At 36.5% G+C, this 21,497-nt stretch overlaps 1 protein-coding gene and 1 pseudogene across 1 annotated transcript; one reads left to right on the forward strand and one right to left on the reverse strand.

Moving 5' to 3' along the window:
- Positions 1-4,979: 4,979 nt before the first annotated feature.
- On the reverse strand, positions 4,980-5,078 carry LOC132287284 (small nucleolar RNA R71; annotated as a pseudogene).
- A 14,271-nt stretch (positions 5,079-19,349) lies between these two features.
- Positions 19,350-20,059, forward strand: LOC132280811 (disease resistance protein RPP13-like). The gene is made up of 2 exons (XM_059782567.1): positions 19,350-19,780; positions 19,933-20,059. Exons 1-2 carry the CDS (start codon positions 19,350-19,352, stop codon positions 20,057-20,059), a joined length of 558 nt encoding a protein of 185 aa, XP_059638550.1.
- The last annotated feature ends 1,438 nt before the right edge of the window (positions 20,060-21,497 follow it).

Consider the following 21,497-nt stretch of genomic DNA (forward strand, 5'->3'; position numbering starts at 1 on the left):
CATTCTTGTCAAATTCATACTAAAAGATGTAAAATGGATTACCATTTGAGTAACACGACAACTGTGAATATTTTCATGTACAATGGAAATTTTGATATTAATTTTATACTCGTACTATTTTTACCTTTCCTGTGTAAGTTATTAAATTAGAGGCCCTTGTGTTTAACATAAGTCAGAAAACTACATCAGATCTGTTTAACTAATGCCACTATCAGCTAGTCATGATTGTGTTGTCTAAATCCTTTGGAAAGACTAGTTCACCCATGCATCCCTTTTTTCTGTGTCTTTTAGAGTTATAACCCATCCATGCATAATATCATGAAAAATGGATACAAATTTTTGACTGCTACTTAGTATCGGCAATACTTAGGAGGGCATAAGGATATATACTGTTGTGATCTTACTGAGATTATGAACTCAGAGTTTTGTTATTTTATAGGTAATTGATAAGGTATAAGGTACATGGCGGAGGGACGTGCAATGTAATTTGTCATTTTTAAATAAATTTGGTAGTTCATATTTCATTATGAAAGGCATTGTAGTGAGAATTGCTTTATAGTGGTTATGGAGTTGGATTTTATGTTTTCGGTACTCTGGATGATGTTGAAAAAAAATAAAAATAAAAAATTTATTCTAGACTTTACTTAACATAATTTAGCTATTAATTGGTGGTAAATGCAATAAATATTACCTCGTACTACGTATTATTTGATTATATATCTATTTAATGCACCAAGTTCAGATATTGGACCAAATTTATATGGGATCATGACATTGCCGCTATATAAATCCTTTGGATACAACTTCGGGGAATTTTATTTGACGTGGTTTGAGGAGGAAAGGATCAGAGTGGTAAGTGTTTAATCCTACTGATTTCCATATTACCATATTAAAGTAGAATGGATGACATAAGAAAAGGTCAGACTAAGTTGTAAATATTGTTCATAGTTTTTTGGGGAAAAAATTAAAAGAAAAAAGGTGCTAGTAGGGAACTTAATTTAATTACTTATTAGACCTAGGTAAAGAAAGAGTGAAAGGAGGAGACTTTTATGGACCTCAAGAAGTTACAAAAAGTTTCTAAATTATTGTTGTTTAGAGGATTAAGGATTCAATGGCTATTTTAATATTGGAACAATAACAAGGATGAGAAAAACAACATGATTGAAAGCTAATGCCTTCTTGGATGATGCTCAGCAATTGAATTAGCAAATACCTTTAATTTATAAAAAGCCCTGTTTAAACACAAAAACAGATGACTTAAATTTGTATTCCAAAGAAGATAAAAAAAAAAAAGAATGCTAGTATTCGTTTGCTTTCTTTATCTTTAATAATTTTCTCTTCAAATTGTCTTAAAATTAGAGCCTCTAATTTATTTGAGAGCATTTGAGAATTCTGAAGTGACCACAATTCAAGCTGTCATATAGTCAAATCCTCCAAGTAAGATGATATGATTTAAGGGTAAAATGATCTAACATGAATTACCATCGAGCAATATCAAGGAGAGCCTTCAGTAATCCAGTAAGGAACATAAGACGGGTGTAGAAAAAATATTAGGTATCATTAAGTTCTGACATTGGGTTTGTGATGAGCGTGTTATCTTTCTCTTTTTTCAGCATTATTTTTTTTCTTTTATTTTTTTCCTTGTTACCTTAGGGTTTTTAGAACCCAAGGTAGGTTTTGGGTATCCGAGATTGGCTCCCAACACTTTATGCATCCATGTTAGTGTATTTCATCCTCATAGTATGATTCATTTGTGTAGCAATGCATGCTAATTCATTTTCATTTTTATGGGAGTATATGTGCTAACATTCTTTGAGGACATTTTAATTTTTGGGGTCCTTTGTGCTATTATTTGCAAACAGTCATAACTTACTCATTTTAAATCCAAGTGATGAGCACTGAAAATTGCGCATTTAAACCCCTTAAGCTTAAGTATTTTAGGACCTTTATCTATCCTACTTTCCCGTTTTAGACTAATTTCGTGTTATTCTTCTTTTTAGGTGTTTATCCCCAAAATAAGCTAATTCAGCCAAATAAGAGCTTAAAAGAAGCTAACTCAAGCTGGATGGAAGAAAGGAGCAAAGTGAAAGCAGAATGAAGCAAAGTGTGGAAATCAGCATGTTCGATCGATCTCAAGAATACTTCAACCGATTGAGTTCATCGATCTAGACTCTCCAAGATGGATCCAAGCTCTTTTGTCCTTATCCAAAGATCCCACAAAGTTCGATCAATCCAACAATTCTCAGATCGATCGAAAAGATTCCATCTTATCCTGTTGTATCACCCCACCTACCACTTTTGTCTCTTTCCCCAAAATATCTCAGATCTGTCCTTATCCAAAAAGGCGCCGCCATGGGAGGATCGATCCAGCCAAAGTTTAATAGATCTCAGCCAAGTTCGATCGATCTCAACATAAGTTCAATCGATCGAACCCTCTCAAGTGCGAATTAAATCAATTTCCAGCTCATTAAAAGTTATCTCATAGTGCAATCATTGGAGGAGCCCTTGTGTATGAGCTTAGACCATTGGGTATGACATTTGAGCTACCTATATAAGGATTATGAGCCACTTTTACACGTATGCTTTTAGGAGTTGATAGAGACAATATTTGATTATTCTTAGAGTGGAAGAAAAGAGAAGAGGAGGCTAGAGACACATTCCTGGGAGGTTTTCCATCTAACTCAAGAAGAAGACTATTTCTACCGTGGAGATAGCCCTTGAGGATTGGAGGACACCATCCATGAGTGGCTAGACATCCTCTTGGGGCTAGAGTTAGCCCTAAGCATGGTTTCTTTACCTTGATTTATGTATTTTTGAGGGGATTTGCTTTGTAATATATGTTTTGACATCTTTATATACATAGATCTTGTTTATTCAATGATTTGTGTGATTTAGTTCTTCTAATTGATCATTTCATTCTATCCATATGTCTATGTATGCTAGAATAGATGTTAATGTGTTTATCTCTATCTCTTGTGTTGTTGATGCATGTCTATGTGTGTTGATGCTATAGATCTAGAGATTGTCAAGACATAGTGCTTAATAGAATGCTCTTGTGGTTTATTTGATGGTTCATACTCATTTCTTGATGAATTGTACCTCTCCCTTAGTTTAATTAGTTTAATTTTCATGTCATTAGCTTAAATGTAGTGTAGTTATCTTAGTTGTTAAATAGGAGGACTATCCATGCTTGTTGTTTGATGTTCCATATTTATGAATGCAAGTAGTATATTTCTCTAATTAAGTGATGTGTTTGGATTATGAGCTTAAAGAAGGATTAATGGCTTAGTTTGATATATTGTGCTATTCATTGTGTTGTTTAGACAATATATACTTAATTGGTCATCCATGCTTATTGAAACAACCACATACACTCACTATTGTTGCAATATATGTTTTCCCCCTCATTAATTATGAATTGAGTGTATAGAAAGGTGATGCTTAGTGGTGATCTCTAAGTCCCAAGACCTCACTCTCTTGTTTTCTCTATCCTTTAATTACTTATTTTATATTGAGCTTGTTTAATCTTAATTGTAGTTTAATAAACCAAACAATCTACCTTTGATCACTGGACCTACTAACCCTAAGCATTGTTTCCATTACTAGTAGCCCTCTAATCCCTTAGGACGATCCTTACTCACCCTTGCTACGTTAGTAGTAGTGGTAGTAGTGATTTTTATAAATTTAAACTTGACCCAAAAGGCTTTTCTTGAACCATACATTCACTACATTATTTTGGGGTATAGGAATGGCCTCCGTCAAATTTTGGTGCCGTTGCAGGGGATTGAATTGGCAACGCCGTGTTTTGGAAACATTTAGGAATTAGTACTCCTCTGATCATGTCTTTACTTTATTTTTGGTTACTTATTGTGTTTGTTCTTATTTGGCTAGGTGAATTGAATGAAAGAAGTTGAGCAAAGGAGAATTCAAAGCAATGAACTAAGCTAAGCACAAAAAGGACTAAAAATCTAAAAAAAATTGCAAAGCAAAGCAAGGCTAGAAAGTTGAAAGTTAAATTAAAGTTGCTTAAGGACCCTTTGTGAGATCTTTCTAACTCAAGCTCTAGTTAAATCGTCGGCCTACGTGGAGGCTTGTTTTTCATTTCTTAGATAAATCGTGAGCCCGTGTGGAGGTAATTTACTTTTTTCTTGCATGTTGTTAAAGCATGGGAGTAAGGGATCATTGTATGTGGAGATTTGTTGATTGATTCGTTGTGAGGGCGAAGTGTTTGTTACTTGCTTATTTGCTTGTTATTTGTCTTTGCTAGTGCATGCATGGTCATAGGTTATTAAATCCTACTCTTGTCCTTCTTAATTTTCGGTTGTTCGTAACCCTAGGGGAAGAGGTAGTTCTCATCACTCCATTTCACCAATGGAAAATTTGAATGACGACCATGTGGAGGACCTTGGTCACATAGACCAACAAGGCATCCTCCACCCTAATGTGCATCATGAAAACATCCAAGTACCATTAGGCATACCTAGACCATTTATTCCACCACAACAACAAGGCCAAATTCCATTAGGAATGCCTCAACCAATATTTGCTCCACAACCTTCCATGGTTCAAGCTAACCACGGTGTTCGAGTAGCAACACTGGTTGTAAATCCCCCTCTTGCTTTAAGAGACCATTATGTGCCTAATGAATATAATGCACCCACTTGCATTCAATTGCCTCCATTTAGAGCACATCACTATGAAATTAACCCACAAACCATTCAAATGCTTCCTAACTATCATGGAATTCCAAGTGAAGAACCTTATAAGCATTTGGATGAGTTTCTTGAAGTGTGTTCCACCGTGAAATACACGGACATGCCATAAGAATTTTTAAGACTTAAACTTTTTCCTTTCACCCTTAAAGACAAGGCAAAATAGTGGTTCAACAATCTTAGGCCGTTTTCGATAACCTCTTGGGCGGAAATGCAACAAGAGTTCTTGAAAAAGTACTATCCGGTTTCTAAGACCAATGCCATGAGAACTTCAATTAGAGAATTTTCTCAAAGAGATGGGGAAATGTTTCATGAGGCATGGGAAAGATTCAATGACTTGCTTAGGAAGTGCCCACATCATGACATACCTAAGTGGTAATTAGTTCAATATTTCTTTGGAAGTTTACCGGATAATTACAAGGGTATGGTTGATGCATCTATAGGTGGTTCTTATCTTGATAAGCATGAAAATGATGTGTGGCAATTGTATGAAAGCATGAGTGAGAATTCAATGCATAGGTCCTTATCTTTTAAAAATGGTAGAAACCTAGGTGGAAGGAAGAATGTCGGCTTATATCAAGTTGACAACTCCAATGACATAGCCGCTGAGATGAAATCCTTCTCTCAAAGGTTTGAACAATTTTTTATCAAACAAAATTCGGCGAATCAAGCATCTTCCTCCCCTACTCATATTCATCATCGTGCATCTAATGAATCTTGCATGACTTGTTCAAGTTTCTTGCATTCTACTTCCAATTTTCCACATGGATATGTGCAAAGTGAGCCCCATGAGCAAGTCAATACTACATTTGTTAATCAAGGGAATAATCCCTATGGCACTCATTACAATTCAAGTTGGAGGAACCATCAGAACTTTTCTTGGAAAAGCCAAGGGGAAGGCTTAAACCCTCCCCAAGGTTGTTTTCAAGGGAAGCGCCACCAATGCAAAGCCAAGGTTCCCAAGGTTTTAGATCATCATCATTTCAATCACATGGAAACCAATTCTCTAATTCTCATTTCCCTAATCAACCATCATATTCTCAAGAAAATTCTAGCAGTCCCGCTTTTGAAGAGAAAGTTTTAACCGCTTTAGGCACTCTAGAGGCGAACACTCAATTGCTTCATTCTCATTCTCAATCCATTGCTAAGCTACAAACCCAAGTAGGGCAAATAGCTAGTACTTTAAATGCTAGAGAGAAAGGGAAAATGCCATTGAATACACCACCAAAGCAACAATGTGTTGTGGAGACTCATTTCTCATCAGAAGGTCCCACAATTGAGCATGTCAATGTAGTGACAACCTTGAGAAGTGGGAAGATTGTGGACAACCAAGTAGGTGTGTCCAATGAAGAGAATGAACCATTGCAACCAAAAGTTGACACTCGTCCCGTTTCACATCCTATTCCTCCTTCATTGTATATGCATGATCATTCAAATGAGAAAGTGTTAGAAAGTGATTTGAAAAGAGGGTCCAAAATTGATTTGAAAGATAAATTGAACAAAGCTTTGAAAAAGGATTTTAAAAATTCTTGTATTGAAGATTCTTCAAAGAAAATTTTTGAAAAAGCTTTTGAGCTAAGAGCTCCATTTCTGGATGCCTTGAAAGGATCAATTTATCTTGATAAACAAAAGACCATGACCAATGAAACCATTGAAATGTTTAAGCAAGTGAAGATTAATCCCACTTTTGGATGCAATTAAGCAAATTTCGGCTTATGCCAAGTTCTTAAAAGATCTTTGCACCCAAAAGAGGAAGAACAAGAGCCAAACACCTAGAAAAGTGGTCTTAACCAAGCAAGTGAGCTCAATCTTGTAACATAACACCCTCCCAAAGTTCAAAGACCTCGATTCACCTACTACTTTTTGCGATATTGGTTACCATGTCATCAATTGGGCTCTCTTAGACTTAAGAGCAAGTGTTAACTTTCTTCCATACTCGGTATATGTCAAATTAGGCTTAGGTAACTTGAAACCAACGTTCGTAGTTTTACAACTTGCCAACCAATCCATTAAAAAGTCTAGGGGTATCATTGAGGAAGTCTTGATTAAAATTGATAAATTCTTCTTCCCAGTCGATTTTGTTGTCATTGACATGGAACCGGTTCCAAATCCCAAAAACCAAATTCCCGTTATCCTTGGCCGTCCTTTCTTGGCAACCGCAAATGCCTACATTAATTGTAGGACGGGGGTAATGAAAATCTCATTTGGGCATATGAAAGTGAAGTTGAATATCTTCAATCCGACCCCAAATTCATTTGACAAGCATGAAGAAGTAAATGTTGTAAAAAAATGTCTAGACAATGAATGTGAAATAATGGAGTCTTTGCTTGAAACCAAAACTTCAAAAAGTTCATCTTCAACCTTGAACCCAAAGGATGATGTTTCAAAATCTTGCTTTGAGAGGGCATGGAAGCCCAAAGATCACATTGATAAAGGACCAACAATCTCCTTTGAACCTAATCCAACAAGTTCTTTAGGGAACCGTTTGTTGGGTGGAATTCAAAGTACCTATCACCCCATTAAGGAGGGGTTGCACTACAAGATGTTTGATCTGGGCTAAAAGAGCTCAATGTCTTGCTAGAGACGTTAAAGACTAGTAAATGCTTCGTAGGGTTTACAACCTTATTCCTCCCTCATTTCTATTTTAACTTTCATTTCTTGCGTCGTCTAGATATGTTTTGGAATTCATACACATGGCTAGGATTTTGATTGAGTATGCATGCACTTTCATTCTTAAAATAGGCATTTTGTTCCTATTCGATCGATCTCAAATGAGGTTCGATCAATCGATCACCCATCCTTGCATCCAATCATTGCTCTGTTCCGTCGATCTGAAATTTCCTGCATAAATCAGCTCTCTATGTATCATTCGAAAATTTCTTTGGATCGATCTGAAAGTTCCTAAATCGATCCAACTTTTTCCTTGGATCGATCTTCACTCCACACTTAGAAAAATTTTGAGATCTATGAAAAAGGCCTCTTTGTGCATCGTTTGAACTTGTCTGTAGGTTTTTACCTGTTCAAACGATCAAACCATTTTCTCGATCGATCTTAGCTTGATCGATCTGTACCCTTTGTTAACTTTTATTTTGACTGCATTTTAAATTCAAATTCAAAATTAAAAAAAAAAAAAAAGAAAAAGAAAAAAAGAGAGTTTTCAAATTTTTCAAAAATACAAAAATATTTTTATTTTATCTTCAAAAACGCCAAAAAGATTTTCATTTTATTTTTCACTTTTATTTTCAATTACTTGTTTTATTTTATTTTATTTTCATTTTAAAATTTTCAAAAAATCCCAAAACCAATTTTCTTTTATTTTATTTCCAAAAATCCAAAAAAAATTTGAATTTGAATTTTTACTTTTTAATTTGTAAATATTCAAAATTTTCAAAAAAGAAAAAAAAAATATTATTTGTCATTTAGTAAGGGGAGATTGATCTCAACATTTTTCAGATCGATCTATTTTCGATCAATCGGAAATTTTCCTTAATCGATCGAACTTGTCGGGACCAGTTTTTAAAATAAAACCCTAGGATCATTAGATCGATTTCAAGATCGATCTAAGCCTCTCATCTTCCCTCGCCGCTACAAACCCTACCTCTCCCACCTCCGGCGAGACCTCTAGTGGCATTCCTGAGCCTTAAATCTCTCTCTCTCATCTCAGATCTCAGATCTCATCTCTCTCTCCTTCAAACCACTTCTCTCGCTAGACTTGGTAAGTTGGGTTTTTAATCTCCATTTTCGAGCCTCAATTTACATGATTTTGATGTTTCCTTGTTAGATCTTGAGATGCCATGATTATTTCTTGCCATATTTGAAGTTGTCAAGCTTTTATATATATATATATGGTTTTGTATATATATTTCGTTTTCGATTCAATTTTGGGTGTCACGGGCCAAACAAGTGACCAATCTTATTGTGTTGTTGTGTGAGAGGGCCCCACAAGCTTGCTTAGGTGCCCCCGTGCCATACACGTCACAGATCTGTAACTTATTGAATTTCCCGTAACAGTTCGATCGATCGAAGTTTTCTTCGATCGACCATACAAAGATCGATCGAACTTATCTCAAATCGATCTCATAGAGATCGATCTCACATTTTTGTGATCGATCGAACTTCACAGATTTGCATCCCACACTTCTCACATTCTCTTTTATGATTCCATGCTATCTCATACATAACTAATGCCTATGTTTTCCACATTGGATGCATTCCATACTTATATTGTTTAGCATGCTTCACTTAATGTCACTGTTTATTTAGCTCCATCACCACTTGTGTAGATTCATGTTCTGTGTTGTCTATCTTATTTGACATACATGTTTCTGTATACTGTGCTTCACTTCTTTATGTCGGTACTAACTTATATTGTAAGTGTTTTTCTTTCTGTTTTGTAGGCCATGGCTAGGGTAAAGATTGTTGCCTGTAGGTATTATCCACGCCGAGTGAGGCAGCGAGTAGAGGAGCCAGGCGAGCCCTCTCATGTTCAGGAGCAGCCCGAGCATCAGGCAAAGCCCTTTCATGTCCAGGATTCAGAGCAGCCTGTAGAGGATGAGCAGTCGGAGCAGTTAGAGGATTATAGCGAGGTAGATCCAACTCAGTCCCCCTCAGCTAACTCTAGACTATAGACTTCAGCCTCTGCATCTTCATCATTCCATGATGAGGCTAAGCATACACCATCGCCTTCTCCATCTCCGCCTCATGCACAACCAGGCCAAGCCTTAGATAGACCTCTTCTGAGATACTCACGCCTTACAGTGGCGCATGAGTCAGTTTTCGACATCTCTTTCTTCTCCCGGTACATTTTGACCCGAGCAGCCTACGAGGAAATAGACCGGAGGGGCATTTCAGCTATTCTAGCCCCTGTTACATACCCAATTTACCCAAGGCTTGTTTGAATGTTCTTCCAGAACCTCCAGCCTGCCCTGAGTAATCTGGCGGAGCTGTACACTACAGTCGATGGCCATCATATCAGCATTACAGTGGAAATGCTGGCCAGGTCTTGCTGATGCCCATATGTTTGCCCTCTTGATCTTGAGCTCGATTATCTTATTCTGGAGAGGAGGCCTTCTTATGCAGACATGGCTGTGGCACTTACAGGACATTACAGTGAGGGCGAGACATTTGCTACTCGAACCTATTTGCCCGATGATCTGTGGTTCTTCGATTCGGTCTTGTACTGAAAATTGTTTATAGCCGGCCACAAGATTTAGAGGCAAGGTGACTATTTGACTGCCCTATATGATTTCTACATAGGGTACTAGGTTTCTATTCTAACCTTATATTGGAGCATCATGATGAAGCTCTACGCGAACTACATCAGCAAGGCCAAGCCCAAGCGGGCTAAGTACCTTCCTTTTGGCCACCTTATTACTCAGATCTTGCGAGATCAGCGCTATCCATTCCGTTTAGATGAGCGCCTAGAGATAAGAGCTTGCCACTTTGGCAAGAAGGACTGGAATAAGAGCTATAATGTTCTTCTCAAGAGTCTTCTGGAGGACGTTGTGATAGTAGCTGAGGAAGCTGAGAAGGAAGAGATGGCAGCAGCAGCCGCAGACCATCCAGTAGTTGCACCGGCGACTGCCATACATATGGATATAGACTTGGAGCAGGAGCCTCTAGCAGAGGAGCTACCACATCACTTTCCAGCGAGGTCACCATTACATTTCTCGGAGCAGGCTCATGATGCACATCATTTTCCTAATCCAGTGGTACCTAAGGCTCCAGCACAGACACCCGGCTATAGAGAGCGTATCCAAGTTTTGAAGGATGCTATAGTCTCTATCTGAGTGGACACTGTCTCTATCCGAGCTGACATTTCTTCCCTGCATACGGATGTCATGGCTGCGCTACGAGATATATCCCGAGATATCCGCGGAGCGCGCCCTGCCCGTCCTACCTCCTCAGCATGATATTCCTGATCTCTCTATCTCTATACCTTCGTTTCATATATCAGTGATACATTGCTTGTGACGACCTTGGTTTTTAGGCCAGCGTGTCCTGTGATGAACCGTAAGGATGATCGGATAACGGATCCGAAATGTGGAAGTGAAAACAGAAAACAAGACTCTAAGAAGTCAAAGTGACCTTCCATGAGGTCGTGGAACTCAATGATTTTTCAAGATTTTCACAATATTTCATGAAGTTAAAAAGTACATAGAATACAATATAATGGTCATTGGCCTCCGGCCTCATCTCATACATATCAAATACATTGAAAGGAGTGTACTTAAGTACACATTACATATATGGAATCAAATATACATATTTTGACATATAAGTGTACAAAATGACATTTCATGCTAACATTTGCATGAAATGGAAACTTGAAAGCTACACGACATCCAAGGAATGCTAGGCTTCACGAACCAAGTCTTCGTACCTGAAATATGCCCCAGTATCGTAGGGGTGAGTAACATAAAGCTACTCGTAGGAGATGAGCATTCATCGACCTAGCATTTTACAAATTTATCACCTTAAGGTGAAACATGTTAAAGGGGTTCATGCCACCTAACGTCTATATCGAAATGAGACTCAGGGAGCATCCTAAGCTACCTTAGAGTATTTCTAGCATAAATCACATCATCTATGCTATTTAAACAATATGGAAGCACGTTATACAAAGCAACAAAATATCGGTTCTTAAAGGTATTAACTTGCAATCTCAAATACAGAAACAACTAAAGTGATCATGTCACCTAACGTCTATTTTCTAAATAAGTCTAAGGAATCATCTTAGGCCATGCTGAACAATCAAAACGCAAATTATAACTTCAATGCAATCTAACCACATAAAAGCATATTATACAAGGCAACAAAATACAATTTCTTAAAGCTATCAGCTTGAAATCTAAAGCACGAAAACAACAGAAGTGGGTAAGTTATAAATGAATCAATAGGATCAATCCTAAGCTTTGTTAGAACGTCAAAACACAATTTTTAATATCGACGCAATTTAACCAACATTGGAACTTCCAATACAACGCATAAAGCACAATTTTGCAAAGTTAACATCATGCAACTTAAAATGGAACGACAAATAAGAAACAACAAGTTACAACATTATCTAGTTATCAACTTAAAAATGAAATGCGAAATCAAACAAAGTGGATACTTAGACGTCACGCCAGATCAGACCGACAACATAGTTACTTTAGGGTTACTAGCCCATGGGTAACCTCCCTATGTGCGCACTAGACTACATAGAGGGACTATCCCTCGTACTAGAACCACATCCTAGCCATAGCCAAACAACGACATCCCCAAGTTTCCAAAATCAACAAGTTGTACGACAACGCATATATCAACAGGAATATGCAAGATAATCAACTATCTATCAAACACAACCAAATTTGGAAACCTATACAATACATGCTCTAAGTCCACAACTAATATGATATGATAAATGTCGAATCTTCAGTGTGCAATTCGTTACACGCTATGCATGAATGATGTTAAATATGAAGTGTGCAAATCATTACGCTAGATAACAATATATTCAATATTGAAAACTTAAGCTCATGAGTTTAAATACAACAACAAGGTAGAACTTTAATTAAATCATGCTAATTTAAATCCCAAGGTTCTAAAACAACTTCAAATAGTCCCAAATTAATATATACTAGTAAATAAGTCATGGTCAATACAACTATCAAGTTAAAACCTTAATTAAGCTAATGGGACCACAAAATAGATTTTAATTAATTCTTTTAATTAAAATCTCTAGATTTTCAAACTTAACCAAATGCTCTCAAATTAACCTATGTTGGAAAACATGCCAAGGACTAACGTAATATCACATTACAAGTTTATTTCATTCAATTTACGACCATGCGAATTAAACTTTCACTAAAGTTAAATATAAAATAAAAGTTGCAATTCTCATGCAATAAATCCTAATTTAATACATATGAACAACCATACCAAAACTTAATTTTCTAGCATATCATAATACAATTCCAAGTTGTATAACACCATGAGGATTAAATCTTAAATATGGAATTTAATTAAATAAAAGGTTTCAAAACCTAACCAAATATTCTAAATCAAATATATGTGAAGCTATATGGCATATAAATCAAGAATATCAAGTCGGAATTCAAATAGAGTGAATAGTGCACTCGGGGCAAATTAATTAATTTAATTAATTAATAATTACTAATTTTCAAAACACCTCCAATTACTTTCAAATTCAACTATGTTGGAGAGCATGCTAAGGCCTAATTTAATATGCTAACACATATTGATTTCAAGTTAGTTAAGGCCATGTGAATTAATCTTTCACTTAAGATAAATATTAAATAAAAACTTTAGTACTTATTTAAATGCTCTAATTTTAATACACGACAATGAGCATATCATGGGGCAATATAATATCATGCTACATGTTTAAACCAAGTCACAAGCAATCGGAAAAATTAGATCCCGTACAAGAAAAATAAATAATAAAATCTCTAGATTTTATATTTAATCGTGCAAACAAGTAGTATAAGCATCACAAGCATGCTATATAATAAGAATTTAAACCTAGAACATCCCCTACCTCAATTTGAGATGAAAATCTCAAATCCCCACCGAAACGAAAGTGCTTTGAATTCGACGATACTGAGAGGTTTTGTCGGGGACAACTCTGTGAACAAGAATCCGCAAGAAGCCCCATGAAAATCCCAACTTGACTCCAAACCCGAACTAGAAAAATTGTCAGAAATGGATTCTAATAAGGGCATAAGATGCGCGGCGTCAAGACAAGCATTAAACGTTAAAGCCGAAGACTTTTCATCAAAGAAAAGTGAATCAAAAGAGGAGAGCGAAGATGGAAGCCATGTAAGGCCGTGGGATCTGGTCCAGAATGTGTGGGGAAGAAGAGGAAAATTCTGTTTTAATTTTTCAAATCCCCTATTTATAGAAAATCACAAAAAGTGCCCCGAAAGGGCCCCGCCGAGTCTGGAAAAGTGGATTTTGAGCAGACGCGCTCAAACGGCAAAACTCCATGAATGAAAAAGATTCAAAATGATAAAATATGAATAACGGAAGAAACAGCGTTAAAAACTGAGTCCCGAGCAAAAAGTTATGCCCTGAATAAGTTCGGCGGCAACCGGGTCTAGAAATTCTGAAACTGGAGAAAAATGACTAGAACGGAATTCTAAGAGTCCACGACTCGACGAAATATGAAAATGAATCCCGTACGAGGATCTAGGCTCCAGACGAGACATTTTGCAATGACTTTCGTTAATTGCACAATGACCACTACAAAAAGGGTTAACTACGAAACTGCCCTAGAATGAAAATATCTTCCAAAAGATATTTTCTTAGATACCCCTGAAATAAAATATCTTCAAAAGATATTTACAAAAAACACCCCAAGAAATGAAAAAGATTCTAAAGAATTGTACATGTATGCCCCTGTGGGCACCGGGAGCAACCAGAGTACTTTCTTGCAAAAGTAAAGATACGTATTTCGAGGAAACCACTCAAGATGAAGGCACGTGAAGTCAAAAACCAACTTCGAGCATGAGAAGTGAGGTTGTGCCAAAAACTGACAAATGGAGATAAGACAGAATAAGGAAAAGGACGAAATAGTGCATAGTGTCAAAAAACGAAAAATGTGAAAATGACTTAGTCCTCAAAGGAAGTTGTCAATCCATGGAAAAGAGTCTTAGGAACCAATTCCGAGCACTCGAGATGACACTAAGCGACACGAAACAGAGCTCAGAAAAAGAAAATTAAACGAAAAAAATTCATTCGTAAAATTTCAATAAAAATGAAAGGAAGGCAAATGACCGGGTCATTACATTGCTATTGTTATGATATTTTTGGGGCAAGTCTATTGGCCTAGATATTGTGATGTACATTACTTTTTATTTTTCTATACATGCTATATTTTGGATGTCATATCATTGTATTGATATATCTATCTGTGATTAACTCCATCAGGTACATCCCAGTGACTTCAGTGAGAGAGAGTACTGCCCAAATTTTTAGGACCACCCTTTTTCCTCTCTCTTTACTTCAATTCTTGTCCCATTTACACTTGCATGTCCACTGCGCACTATTATTATCCCTTTTGTTATCTAATGAGTTTTATCCAAGTGCCATCTTTTTAGGACCATAGTTAATCCCAAGTTTTGGGGGGGGGGGGGGGGGGGGGGATTATTCCACCCACTTTGGATACTTGTGTCTCGGCCATTCTTCGCCATAGCTACACTGGTATACTCTTTCCTTTGTTCTCTTTGCACATTGAGGACATTGTGCCATTTAAGTTTGGGGGTAATGGTGTTAATTGCAGTATTTGCTTTCAATTCAAAATTTTAAGCATGACTTGTGTATTTAAGGGATTGTCTATGATTGGTCCATAACTGGCTATGATTTTGATCTTTTGAGAATTATATTGCTTAAAATTTAAAAATTGCTTGACTTGAGAGTCCAATACTCCTTGTATGCCTTGTGGATGCCATTTAAGAGTAAATTTTTTGAAAAATTGATATCTTGCTTGCACTTGTGGTCCACATCATCCTGATTTTGAGATTATTTTGAGATTCACTCTAGGATTCTACACTAACACAGACGCATACTAGCATTCATTTGTGGGGTACATGTTTTTTTTATTATTGAATTGGTTATATCCCAATTGAGCTATTAGTGTATTGAAAGCTTTCATTTTGACAAAAGTGGATAACAACCCCTTTTCACTAAGTAGCTGGGATTCTAGCCTTATCAAGCATTGAATTTCTCGCGCCGAAAGGTGGGGGGCCCAAACTTTAGGTTAATAATTGGATCTAAAAAATAATAATAATAAATAAATAAATAAAAGGTTGCAAAAGCAATAAATAAAAGTGAGGACTTCTCCCAAAAGGTGAGAAGTAGGAAATGATTAGATGGAGGTTGTTTTGATTTGTAGCCTAGTTGATTTGAGCTTGTAAGTCCTTAGGAGTGTTTGAACTCCTAATGCCCTAAAGCCGTCCGATTTGGGAGTCATTGACCTAACGCTCGACCTCATGAATCGCTAGAAAGCTTAATAGATCAACACATTACACCATGCTTTCATCTTTAATCCTTAGGGATATATATATATATATATATATATATATATATATATATATATATATATAATCGAGTGAAAAGAATAAGTGCACCTAGAACAATAAAGCTTTAATAAAAAGTCCACTATTTGTCTTGATGATCAGTACTAGATTTGTGTGCTAGTTTAAGGGTAAGGATGCGATCATTTCTTTAGTTGGCTTATATAGCAGCATATTTGATGTCGGTCCACTCAAAAAGGATTATAGTGTTGTTTTGATTTGCATGATCATTTTCTTGATGTGTGGAGGACCATATTTGCTTGTTTGATATTGAGATTCTAGAAGATTACTTGAAAATGGTAGAAAAATTGCATACTTGAGGCAGTTTTCTCCCAATGCTTGTTTGCAATATTGGTGCATTTTTTGTGAGAATGAACTTAATGTTTGTGGGTATCATTTCTAGAAACCCTTATGAGACTTCACTCATCCACTAGGGGTAACCTAGGGGTTTAAAAGGCTTGTTGCATATGCTAAATGTAATCGTATTACCTACGAAAATGGCGTTATTCGTTTATTGCTTTCTAGATTCATAGTTGTATAGTTATTCATTTCATTCCTTTACTTTATAGTTTATTGCTAGGGACTAGCAATATTTAAGTTTGGGGGTGTGATGAGCACTGAAAAGTACGCATTTAAACCCCTTAAGCTTAGGTATTCTAGGACCTTTATCTATCTTACATTTCTGTTTTAGACTAATTTCGTGTTATTGTCCTTTTTAGGTGTTTATCCCCAAAATAAGCTAATTTAGCCAAATAAGAGCTTAAAAGAAGCTAACTCAAGCTGGATAGAAGAAATGAGCAAAGTGGAAGCAGAATGAAACAAAGTGTGGAAATCAACATGTTCGATCGATCTCAAGAATACTTCGATCGATCAAAAGTTCATCGATCTAGACTCTCCAAGATGGATTCAAGTTCTTTTGTCCTTATCCAAAGATCCCACAAAGTTCGATCGATCCAACAATTCTTAGATCAATCGAAAAGATTCCATCTTATCCTGTTGTACCACCCCACCTACGACTTTTGTCTCTTTCCCTAAAATATCTCAGATCTGTCCTTACCCAAAAAGGCGCCGCCATGAAAGGATCGATCTAGCCAAAGTTTGATAAATCTCAGCCAAGTTCGATCGATCTCAGCATAGGTTCGATCGATCGAACCCTTTCAAGTGCAAATTAAATCAATTTCCAGCTCATTAAAAGCTGTCTTATGGTGCAATCATTGGAGGAGCCCTTATGTACGAGCCTAGACCATTGGGTGTGACATTTAAGCTACCTATATAAGGATTATCAACTATTTTTACACATATGCTTTTAGGAGTTGATAGAGACAATATTTGACTATTCTTAGAGAGGAAGAAAAGAGAAGAGGAGGCTAGAGACACATTCTTGGGAGGTCTTCCATCTAACTTAAGAAGAAGAGCATTTATACCATGGAGATAGCCATTGAGGGTTAGAGGACACCATCCATGAGTGGCTGGACATCCTCTTGGGGCTAGAGTTAGCCCTAAGTATGCTTTCTTTACCTTGATTTATGTATTTTTGAGGGGATTTGTGTTGTAATACATGTTTTGATATCTTTATATACATAGATCTTATTTATTCAATGATTTGTGTGATTTAATTCTTCCAATTGATCATTTCATTCTATCCATATATCTATGTATGCTAGAATAGATGTTCATGTGTTTAGCTCTATCTCTTGTGTTGTTGATGCATGTCTATGTGTGTTGATGCTATAGATCAAAAATTGTCAAGACATGTGCTTAATATAATGCTTTTGTGGTTTATTTGATGGTTCATACTCATTTCTTGATGAATTATGCCTTCCCCTTAGTTTAATTAGTTTAATTTTCATGTCATTAGCTTAGATGTAGTGTAGTTACCTTAGTTGTTAAATGGGAGGACAATCCATGCTTATTGTTTGATGTTCCATACTTATGAATGCAAGTAGTATATTTCTCTAATTATGTGATGTGTTTGGATTGTGAGCTTAAAGAATGATTAATGGCTTAGTTTGATATATTGTGCTATTCATTGTGTTGTTTAGACAATATATACTTAATTAGTCATCCATGCTTATTGAAACAACCACACACACTCACTATTGTTGCAACATATGTTTTCCCCCTCATTAATTATGAATTGAGTGTATAGAAAGGTGATACTTAGTGGTGATCTCTAAGTCCCAAGACCTCTCTCTCTTGTTTTCTCTATCCTTTAATTACTTATTTTATATTAAGCTTATTTAATCTTAATTGTAGTTTAATCAACCAAACAATCTACCTTTGATCACTCGACCTACTAACCCTAAGCATTGTTTCCATTACTAGTAACCCTCTAATCCCTTGGGATGATCCCTACTCACGCTTGCTACGTTAGTAGTAGTGGTAGTAGCAGTTTTTATAAATTTAAACTTGACTCAAAAGTCTTTTCTTGAACCGTACATTCATTACATTATTTTGGCGTATAGGAACGGCCACCGTCACCTAGTTAGGTCATTCCTGAGTTCAAATTCAAGAATTTTGAGTCAGCTTTTCATTGGTACCAATCTCATTTTCATATTTTATTCCTATTGAGAGATATGCTTATTTTAGTAAAATAGTGTAGAGAAATCACTAGTCTTACTTATAGAGGTGTTTAGTCTTGTATCGAGGTATCCTTGAGATGTTATCCTGCCAGGCGATTGTCCTTGTGTCTACACTCATGATGGCACTGTATCCTTTGTGTATTAACCAACTTGGTTGTGACGAAGTTTCTAGTGATTGCAAGAGGATCGACGCTCTCATGGGCCTACTTAGTTGTGATCCAATCCCCATCAATGTTATTGAGCCTGTCCAAAACGTGGGTTTTGTTGTCTTTCCAACCCAGTTCGTTTCTCAATTGATAACCCAAGCCCAATGGATGGTACTGCAACTCAAGTTAATGTGGCTATGTTTTCATGTATTCCTTATCATTGTGATGTGGTCCTTGTTTGTATCCAAGTGGATATTTTATTCCTTATTACGGATGCTCATATGGATGGTTCTATATAATTTTATATTTGTTTGCCCTGAATAAAAAAAGAAATAAATTTCTTGCATGAGTAATGGACTGAAAACTTTTTATAACTGTATCTTAATTCAAACTACTCAAATTAAATTTATACTATTAATATAAATTAATACACTAAAATTGATTAGCATCAGTCCAAGCCAATTCCTATGTACTTCAAAAATATAAAAGAACAGGAAAAGTGGGATTGAAAACTACTCCATGCCCCACAAAAAATGTTCACATTTTTATTTTGTTTGTCCAAAAACAATTATGTTAATTCTTTTTTAATATTTTTAATTTACTTTCATTTCCATAATTAAAGTTATAAAAATATATCAGTACATCCCCATTGTTGGAATGCCTGGACTAGGTAAGTTAACTCTGGCAAGTAAAGTGTATAATTATCCTTTCATCATGTATTACTTTCATATTCGTGCATGGACCTATGTCTCTCAAGTATACCAGAAGAGAGATATATTCCTTAGCATTATAAATTCTGCATGTATTCATGTTTTTGGTAATATTGGCAACATGAGTGATGAAGAGTTAGGTGAGCACGTTTACAAAGCTTTAAAAGCTAAGCGATATCTTGTTGTCATTGATGATACATGGAGTATCAAAGCTTGGGATGTTTTGAAAAGGTATTTTCCAAATGACCGCAATGGAAGCAGAATTGTGTTCACCACTCGACTTGTAAATGTTGCAATGGCTTTGCAGGCTAAACCTCACCATTTCAGTTTTCTAAATGAAGATGAAAGTTGGAATCTATTACGTTTTAAGGTATTCCGAAAAGGGAGTTGTCCTATAGATTTGATAGAAATTGGAAAGGAAATTGTAAAACAGTATAGAGGATTGCCACTTGCGATTGTTGTAATATCAGGGCTTCTCGCAAAGAAAGACAAGACAGAAGAGTGGTGGAAGCATATTAGTGGAAGTGTTGGTGGAAGTTATGTGTTTATTTGGTTTGGGCTTTGCAAGCATGCTTATGTGCTTACGTGATAATTGTTTAATTGTTTAAAGATGAAGCATGCTATGTGTTTAACGGCTTGTATCCATGTGAGTCAGTTTGGGACTGTGGATGGTGCCATTGTTGTTGACTTGTATTTCACTATAGTATGTCACCTCGTAAGAAAGGTCAGGCACTTAGAGGTCTGGGAAATAGGCCTACCATTGGATATGTTGCGGAGAGTGTTGACTTCCACAATTTTGAGAAAATAGGATGCTGTCCCACCACCTACTGAGGAGGGTGGGGGTTTAGTTAAGAAGGTGTTGGTCACATTGTTCAGGAAGTTATGAGAGCCACGGAGCTGACCTAGTTTCAGTGTATATTTCATTTGTGGAAAGTCGAATCATAGAATGAAAGCAAATCCATTGGAAAGATGATAATAGGATGTTAGGAGTTGTATTTAGATTGGTATCTGTGCCTTTCCCAGTTTTGTTGTGTTATGCATCATATGCATACTTGGTTTCATGATTAATGCATTGACCTGTTTGGAAAATGAGTGGTAGGACTGACGCCAATAGCGTTGTCGTTTGTGGATGGCTTATCAGCATAAGCATGTGTGGGTATCATGGCATTTTGCATCGTTGTCAGATGCCCTCATTGGACACAACTTGGCTAGTATCGTGAGGTTTTACCAATGAGGATATAGTTTTGATATGCACTGATTAGTGTTTAGCATATGTGGGTGTTTCATGCATGTAATAGCGGAACGTTCAAGTGTGATTAGTGATAAGGAGTTCAGAGTTGGATCCTGATGTTAGAAAAGTGATAGCAGTTGATGCTAGAATTGACTCTTAGTGACTTGGGATTTGATTAAAAGTGGGTCAGTGATAATGTAGTTGTTTGGGTATAGGATGGCCAAATGGACCGGCCGGACATTATGGACTAGACCCAGCTCTAAATGCAATGTTAAGACACTGACAAGGATAACGATTGGTGTGTCATGGGAGACACTTACGGTTTCAGGAGACGTCATAGTTGTCTCAGGAAAAGGGTATGTTATGGGATTGTGTTAGGCATTGGTGATGCCACATTACATATAAGGACGTTGTAAGCGGGCACTAGTTGCCGACTATGCTACCAGGCTGACGAGTATGTGTGGGCGGGCTCTAGACACCAACATGGCTACCGTTCTTATAAGTATGTGTTGACAGACACTAGTTGCTGTCAGACTAACAGATTATGGTAAGGTGTATTCTTTAATGATTATGATGGTTGAGGATTGATAGTTTTTCATTGATGTTATGCTGGATTGGTGGATTGCCACATTGGTATTCGTGACAGGGATTGTGTTATGGATTTCTCAATTTTATAGAATGTCATGATTATGAATTCCTGGGTTGGAATACGGATAAGGATGGTGATGATAGTAGAGTAATATGGTGATGATTTGGGTTATCATTTAATTGACTTGCATTTTAGTTGAATACCGATTGTTAATAAGGACTGATTGATGCTAGAGATTGATTTTACCTTAACTGGTGATAAGAGTAGACGTCAGGAATAATGTTATGAGTATCTTGACAGTTATGATTTGAGATAGCTCGATTTTGTGGGATTCGAATCCATTATTGCTTGAGGGCACATACTTGTCAGGCTTTGGATTTGTAGATTAGAGTCAGTTGGTAGTAGACGCATTTTATTACGAGAGTTTGTGTCCACTTTTCCTCGTTAGT

This window comes from Cornus florida, unplaced genomic scaffold (assembly GCF_030987335.1).
Source record: "Cornus florida cultivar Cherokee Brave unplaced genomic scaffold, ASM3098733v1 CherokeeBrave_3.0.0_Hap2_Chr11, whole genome shotgun sequence".
Taxonomy (NCBI): Eukaryota; Viridiplantae; Streptophyta; class Magnoliopsida; order Cornales; family Cornaceae; genus Cornus; species Cornus florida.